Here is an 8,883-nt window from a genome sequence, read left to right as displayed (position 1 = left end):
ATTGGAAGTTCAAATCCACCAGCTGCTCCTTGGAAACACTATGAAGCAGTTCTAATCTGTTCTGTAGGATACATATGAGTCAGAATTGACTCAATGGCGATGGTTTTTTTTTTTAAATAATGTTACTAATGTTTTGGGTTACGTAAATATACTATTTTAAATAATTTCAGTTTTATTTAAATTTTGAATGTGTCTACTAGAAAATTTAAAATTACGTGTGTGGCTTCTATTATATTTCTATTGAACACCACTTCCCTCGGATGCTCTAATCAACACCGAAAACGAAATAAAGAAAAACGAATAAGGAGAACCATGACTATTCTTTCTTGGAAGAGAATATTCCAAACACCCTTGTCATTGCCCCCAGGACTTCCTTGTTCCTCAGGCTGTAGATAATGGGATTGAGCATGGGAGTGAGGATAGTGTAAAAAACGGCCAAATTCTTGTCTTCTGCTGGTGAGCGGAGATTCCTGGGCCGAAGATAGGTGTAGACAAATGGTGCATAGTAAAAGGTAACTACAGTTAAATGTGTTGAACAGGTGGTGAAGGCCTTTTTCCTTCCTTCTTTGGAGTGCATATGGTAGACAGCCAAAAGGACTCTGCCGTAGGAAGCAGTGATGCCGAGGAAAGGAAGGAGGAGAAAGAGGCTAGTGCTCACAAAAACCATGTACTCATAGACCCAGGTGTCCATACATGCAAGGGGCAACATGGCTGGGACATCACAAAAGAAGTGATCAATGGCCCTGGACCAGCAGTAAGGAATATGAAGAGCGTAAACTGTGTGTGCCAAGGAGTTGACAGAACCCAAGATCCAAGATCCTATGATCATCTGGACACACACCCTTCTACTCATACAGGTGGGATAATGGAGGGGGCGACAGATGGCCACATAACGGTCATAGGCCATGGAGGCTAAGAGTAAGCCTTCAGAACAGGCCATTGTCAAGAAGAAGAAACTTTGCATACCACACCCTAGGAATGAGATGCCTTTCTGGCCAGAGAGGAAGTTGAGCGCCATCTTGGGGACAGTGGTAGAGATGTACATCAGGTCCATGAGGGAGAGCTGGCTGAGGAGAGAGTACATGGGTGTTTGAAGATGGGGATCCACACGGATGAGGTGAATCATGGCTGAGTTACCCACCAAGGCCAGAAGGAATACAAGGATGATAAGGAGCAAGAGCAGCAGGCCAGTTAGATTTGGGGGAAGAAGGCCCAACAAAATGAAATCATTTGAAGTTTGATTCCATTTCTCCATGAAAATGTATTGCTTTAACTTCCTTGGGGGAGGGGTGGGTGGGTAATGAAGCAAGAAAAGGCAAAATCATAAAAAGGAATTTTGAGTTTGTTAGTGTTTGTTTGGAATCAATTGTTTGTTTTCCAATTTTTCAACATTTTTTTAATTCAATATCTGAACTGAATGCCCCAACCTCTTCTCCACGTATTCCCTGGTAAACATGTGACCAAGTTGTAGATAAATGTGATTTTTAAGTATAAAAGTCTGGGACCATACACAACAAAGACAAAGTACTTAACTAAAGGGTTTCCCTCTCTGAAATGACTTCTGGCCAGGCCTGTTAGACATGATTTTTCAAGGAGTCACAATCATTAAAACAAAAAAAAAAAAAGTTGCTGCGGAGTCAATTCCGACTCCATCTCATGGTGACTCCATGTGTGTCACAGTAGAACTGTGCTCCGTGGGGTTTTTAGAGGCTGGTTTTTCTGAAGTAGATCACCAGGTCTTTTTTCTGAGGCACCTTTGTGTAGACTCTAACTGCCAACCTTTTGGTTAGGACCTGACTACTTAACTGTTTGCACAACCCAAATCCTGCATCCCCAGCATCTATCAGTTGCACAGGACATATTTACAATAGCTGACATATGACTCAGAAATTTTTGTATGCTGAGATTCTACATCCTCTATTACCTAGCTTTCTGCTTTATTGCTTTCTGGTCTTTCCTCCCTGACTGGCACTAATCCAGCCAGACAGTCCTCGATCCTATCTTAGTTCTCTCTCATATTCTTTATCACTTTTGTGCCTTTTCTTAAAATGCACCCACTATTTGAAATCACTGTCCTTGAACTGTAAAGGTACTGCATGTCCTACATTGTTAGGTACTGTTAAGTCAGCTTTCAACTCAGAGCAACCCCATGTGACACAGAAGAGCTGACCCATTTCTAGACTGTGATCTTTACAGGAGCAGATCACCAGGTCTTTCTTCTGTGGAGCCACTAGATGAGGGGGTTGAACCTCCAACCTTGTGGTTAGTAGGCAAGTATTTAACAATTGTGTCACCAGGGCTCGCTCATGTCCTACTAAATCCACATTATTTACAAAATATTTGAGTATTAGCTCATCTGTACTGATATTTCCATTTATACACAGATTTTTCTACCCAGCTTTCATTTAAGTAGAAAGTGCATGTGATAGTCACAGATTCTATAATATACATTTTTCATTTTATTTTCTGCTGTCCCAATCAACAAGTGGTATGATAAGGTAACACAACGAGCCCTAGGGAGATTAAAGCTAGTATAAATTGGAAGCTTTTAGATACATAATTTTTTTTCCATGTTATATCATTTGTTATAACCCTCCCCCATACTCCATAAATTTAGGAATAAATATCCACTTTTTTGAATATGAGAAGCAGTATTCAAAGATGTGAATAACTTTCTCAAATGCAGTTAATGATGGAATCTGAATTTACATTTGTTCTTGCTTCAAGTTTCTAGTTATTTTCACATTCCAAGTTTACTTACTGTTTGGTAATGGCTTTGTGCATAGTGCGTAATTCCTCTCAAATTAGATTGTGTAATAATTAACCTTTTGCAAAAGATTGGAGCTTATTCTATATTTCCAACTAGGTCAAAGCATACAGAGATTTATACATACATATATATATATATATATATATATATATATATATATATACTGGGGTGTCTGTTCTGACTCACAAGGACCCCATATGTGTCAGAGTAGAACTGTGCTCCATAGAGTTTTTGATGGCTGATTTTTCAGAAGTAGATCACTGGGGCTTTCTTTGGACACACTTCTGGGTGGACTTGAATCTCCAACCTTTGATTTAACAGTTCACCTCCTTAACTCTTTCACCATCCAGGGACCCATATGGAGAGTAAAAACCAAACCCATTGCCTTCAAGTTGATTCCAATTCATAGCGATCCTACAGGACACAGTGGAATTACCCCAAATGGTTTTCCAAGGAGCAAACCAAACCCACTGCCGTCAAGTCGATTCCGGCTCATAGTGACCCTATAAGACAGAGTAGAACTGCCCCAAAGAGTTTCCAAGGAACACGAAGTGGACTCGAACTGCCGACCTCTTGGTTAGCAGCCGTAGCACTTAACCACTACGCCACCAGGGTAGCCTTCCAAGGAGCAGCAGCATTTATTTTCTCCTCCTGTAGAGTAAATGGCAGCAGAGGCCAGCAGCTGCAAAACCGTTCAACTAGAAAAGGAGGCATAAGTAGATGTATGCTCTGGCTTCTGCTTTGATTTATAGATTACATATATTTGCAATTATCATCTTGGGCACTCATTATGTAATTTCATGAAATTGAAATCAAGTATTAATCATTTGTAATAACAAAATCGAAAAGGGATGAAAGTGAAGAAATTTTCCTTCCCGATGTTTTCTTGCTTTTCACTCCCAAGGCTTTAGTTGGAAATACTGTAACTCAACCTTTTATAGCCTCTCTTTCTATATTTATATCACCTCAGCTCTCATAATTTGTTTTTTCCTCAACTCAGTCTCCTAAACGAACATAAACTGTGATTGCAACACTTCTTATATTTCTTCTGTACATGGGTTTTCATCCTTAACCCAGTCTAGGTGTGGGATTTCCTGCCTTACATTATATGCTTCTGTCTGAAGGGAGAAGCTTGGCACTGCATTCCTTTCAGGGTACCAATCTGAATAGTCATCTTAGATTACTGATTTTTAAACAGGAAAGATCAGCAATTTATGGTTTGTTATAATTTTTCATATTTGGTAACTTAAAATCAACTGCTAGTTCAGAAGACTTTGATATGCATCGGTAAAATTGTGAGAGTTTGTGATAGAAAAGGGGAAATGTTTTCACAACTGTCTCCCTGACAAATGCTAACAGTGAAAAAAATGCAACATCAGGGAACATGACAGATGCCTGACGTCATTGGATGAGGATGCTAGTTGGGATGGTCTCAGCTGGATGGGGCCGTGGGCTGTTTCTTTTAACTTTGTAGAAATAAAAACTGATGATCTAACAGATAAAGATTGCCATCATCATCAACATGACTCATACAGTCACTAAAAAAAACTCCCCAGTTTTCTGTTTTACTACAGTCCTGTTGATGTTAAGATGAACTGGTGATTAAAACATACAAGCCCCTATAATCATGTAGTTTAAATTGAATGGGTGATGCTATAAACTCAGATATACGATATGATGTTATTTAACAATGAATAAGATAACGTAGAGTAGGGAGATAGAGCACTTCCAGATATATAAGAGATTTCAAAAAGCCTCTATTAGGAAGCAATATTAGAACAGGTCTGGTTGAAGAATACTTTACCCAAAATGAACAGCAAGTGAAAAGTCCGGAAGTGAGAACATATTTAGTTTAGTTTTTTTTTTTTTTCCCAGAAAAATAGCAAGGAAACCAGTGTTTGCAAAGCACAGGGCATGAGAGGGAATGGGGTAGGATATGAGGGCATTTGTGTGGCAGATGCCAGGCCATGATGAGGATTTAGATTTGGTTCTGGGTGAGATGAGATGTCATTAGAGTATGGACCGATCTTATGTGTGTGTTAGAGGTTACACAGGATGTTCTGGGGTGAGCAGAGTTTCAAGCAAATATACATGTAGGAGGCTGGATTGGAGGGAATTGAAAAGCCCCAGGAAGAGAGGCGAGCAGTGGCTTTCTAGGTGCTGGTGTCAGTTATCCACAGGGGTCAGATTCTACAAGAATTTGATGACAATGCTTCTTTTTGTGAGCATTAAGTAATAAACGCAGAGCTTTTCATGTAGGCACGTGGTTTCTCCTCCAGGGAGTCTAACAATCATTATGATAGCCTTAATATAACTTAAAACCAGTTGCTATTGAGTGAACTCTGACTCGTGGAGACCCCACGTGAATCAGAGTACAACAGTTCTCCATAGGGTTTCTAGTGGCTGACCTTTTTGAAATTAGGTCACCAAACCTTTCTTCTGAGGCACTTTTGGAGCTCAGTTGTACTCTGACACACAGGCAGTCACTATGAGTCAGAGTCAACTCAAGGGTGACTGGCTTACTGGTTTATTATAACCGTGTTTGAGGACTGTCAGTAAAATGACTGTATATTTAATTGAATTTGCATGCCTGGCTTCCTCATTTCACTTTTAAGGTAGGATTACCAGCTTTCCCAGTACTCCACAGACTGTTCTTGTTTTAAAAATGAAAGCCCCACAACCCAAGAACCCCGTAGTCAGTCCTGGGCAAATCAAAACAGTTGGCCGCCCTATCTGGAGGTACGATTCTATCTTGGCTACCTCGCATATCTCTTCTGCTGACTCATATAGTAGGCCGTCAACATTTTGTTTGCCTGCTGAAATGAACGGAATGTTTGCCTTAGAGCTAAGTTAATAAATTAATGATAGCTCATATTGATAAAATGTTGTTAGATCAATCCAAAAATCAGTCTTTAACATACTGTGAAGATAGAAAAGGGTACTTTCCTCATTCTGTTGTTTAATCCAGGCTTAATTGTAGAACAAAGGTGTTGAGTCAATTTTCCTGGCAGTGTGCTTCCAATAGGAAGCATTAGACACGTGACATGCCATGGGCCAATCCTTTTGAGGAATACACACATTTCTAGTTTGATTCTCTGCTGCATAGATTAGCACTCAGAACATCAGAGAGATGATTTGATGATAGTTATAAGGACTGATTTATTTCCCATATTGAAAATATGCATGTTGTCAGGCAATGGAAGATGATGTTACTCTCAGTAGCCTGTAAATCTGGGACTGAAATCTTAAGGACATTAAACATGTGAGTTAACTCAGAGCTTTGAGTCTATTTCCGCTGATGCCATCAGCTTTCTTTATTGTGCACGGAACCTTATTTAATGCCCTGTAAATACCTGAAGCACAGCCCCCTTGGTTACGTTACAACTTGCGGAATATTGTCCCTGTGAGTAAAAGGTGAGACTATAATGACTCTCTCCCTTGATCAACAGAAGAGGCATATTGCTGAAACGTATAGAGTTAAAAGAAAAAAAAAAAAGAATCAATTTAGTGGGCATAATATACATAAGTGTACCGATTGCAGCATTCTGAATTTATTTTGACAAAGGTACAGATAATGCATGTTTTCAAAAATTCTTAGACACAATCAACCCAAGACCAACGAGCAAATTGTTTGTTTTGCCTCAGGTAAATCAACCTTGACAACTCAATAGGAAGTTGGAATTAGTGAAGATGGAATTACGTGAGCTCTGTGTACCTGCTGAGCACAGTGGTCAGCACATAGTAGGTTTTCAGTAGTTGTCAATTTCCTTTATTCATTCCATTTGTTTAACCATTGAGGGGTTTGGGCCCAGAGAAGGGTAACTATCTTAATTAAGGTCAGACCACTCCAAAGTAGCACATTGTAGAATTTTCATAGGTTCAGATTACCACTTTTTACACTGTAAAGTCATTTTTGGCCTTTCCAATTTGACATAGAACTGACCTGTTCTCTGTGCAGCAGAAAGTGTTTCTCTAGGATTGGAAAATCACATATCTAAAATATCTGCCTGAGGTTAGAGCCAACCAAAATCAAAAAGATTCAAAGTGTCATGATGACTCACCTTGTCCGAAGTGCTTGAGTTTGTATTTTGTGAGGAAGTAGCTTTATAACTGCAACACTTCCTGTTAAGAGTCCATGGATTCATTTTAAAAGTTCCAGCACCAAACTGCCCTCACATAGACTCTCGGACTGTGCTGAAAGATCTTGTCACTAATTGATATGCTCTGCATTAAACCAATACGTCTTTCTGAGATGAGAACCTCTTCTTTATCTGCTAAAATTGCAGGGAAGAAATTCCCACAGACTCATTGTAACTTTCCTTCCTCATTGCTCCTATCACTGGCGATTCTCTGTAACATAAACCTCTGATCACATTTGAAGGCTCTGTTTTGTAGGACTTTTTTGCAATTAGAAAATAATTTCATCCTCTTTTGTGCAATATTCCTTCATTTGTGCATATATGTTGATACAGGCAGTCCTAGGATTACGAACAAGTTCTGGTTCTAAGTCTGTATTTAAGTCAAATTCATACGTGAGTCAGAACAGTTAGGTATGGTTTGAATCTAATGTCATTTAGTCAAATATTTGTCTTAGTATATAGTAAATAGTGTACCCTTCTATCCATTAAAAACATTAAAGAAACATTTCCAGATCCACTAAAACATCTTTAACATAATAATATAGTAATAATAATATTTTGATGAGCATCACAAAGTAGTGCCCATTTGTTACTACAAATCATTGTATGTACGTCAAATTTTTAATAAAATCGACTTTATGGGGGTTGGTTCATAACTACGGGTTGTATGTAAGTTGGTTGTTCATAATCCAGGAACTGTAGTTCTGAGATCTTGGTTTCCTGTTATCTTGTTCCAACGAAAGCAGAATGAGCAATTTCACACCTAATCTAACCAAATTTCCATAGGTTCTACTGTTGAAAAACAGAAGTATGAGTTGTTATATTTTCCGTAGAGAACCTTGCATCTTAAGCCGTGGATATTCCTTTTTTCTCCTTTAATTGATCCCCAATGTCCAAGTCCATGGAGGCCAAAACCCTGGTCATTTCACTTGACTCTGCTTATTGGAGATCTAATCAGATACTCACTTAGATCAAAACAATCAACCTGGAAAACACCGTTTCATTTGTCTAGTGCCCACAGTTAGACTGCAGAGGATGGGCTTCATTATTCCAGAACATTATTTGAGAGCTATAAGGAATATTAGATTATGTTATTAAAAATCTCATTTTGTACATTAGAGAACTAAAGATTATAGAGGCAAAGGAACCATTCAAGGTTACTGAGCTAAGTAAGAGGGACAGTTTTCTGAATGCAGCATAGTAAGCTTTCAGAGGGAATTATTGGTGATTGCAACAAAGTGCTGTGATTAAAACCTTTTCCTTTATTTGTAGGTCGGATAGACAATTGATTCACAAAAACATTAATTAAGCCAGCTGCTCTACTGAAGTAGCAAGTTAAATCTTGGAGATAGTTTAATAAAACAAATATTAGACTGAGAGAAGAGTAGAGCATGTTGGATCAAATACTGATTAGAAAGGTGATTTGGGGAAATTACTTAACATTCTATCTTGTTTACATATTTGTAAAGCTGGATTAAGGTATAATTGAAGAATTAAATATGATGATGTATGTAATTTTTCTATACAAACATGCATTATTTTAACAGCATAAAATTTACGTGCTTAAACAGAAAAAAGTACTATAAAAAGCATTCGGTTTAAAAGAACAAAAAAAAAAAAAAAGGAGAAAAAGAAGAAATGGTTGTAAAATGTCAACACCCTAGGAATATTCTATGAAATTTAGGATAAACTAATAAACACACTAATAACTTCAGCAGCTGGGGAATTGGTTGTCATTGACTTAGTTTTTTACTTTGCTTGTTGTTTTCAGAACATATCAAAATTAAGCATGTAGAATGATCAGGGCTTCAAACCCTCTGAACCAGTTCAGTCATGGTTAAAGAAGCAAAACTGTAACAGACCCAGATTTTTAAAATTTGGGAGATTCAGAATGCTAACAGCAACAGGAAAAATTATGGTTCAAATTCTTGGAATGGGATACTCAGAACAGGCATAGTGAACCATTCAAGAGCC

General features: G+C 38.3%; 1 protein-coding gene across 1 annotated transcript; it reads right to left on the bottom strand.

The window, feature by feature from the left end:
- Positions 1–316: 316 nt before the first annotated feature.
- On the bottom strand, positions 317–1,255 carry LOC126070451 (olfactory receptor 2L13-like). The gene has a single exon (XM_049874651.1). It carries the CDS (start codon positions 1,253–1,255, stop codon positions 317–319), a length of 939 nt encoding a protein of 312 aa, XP_049730608.1.
- Positions 1,256–8,883: the final 7,628 nt, after the last annotated feature.

The sequence above is a fragment of the Elephas maximus genome, chromosome 2 (genome assembly GCF_024166365.1).
Source record: "Elephas maximus indicus isolate mEleMax1 chromosome 2, mEleMax1 primary haplotype, whole genome shotgun sequence".
Classification (NCBI taxonomy): Eukaryota; Metazoa; Chordata; class Mammalia; order Proboscidea; family Elephantidae; genus Elephas; species Elephas maximus.
The sequence above is the reverse complement of the archived record's forward strand: the minus strand, read 5'-3'. Positions and strand labels throughout refer to the sequence as shown.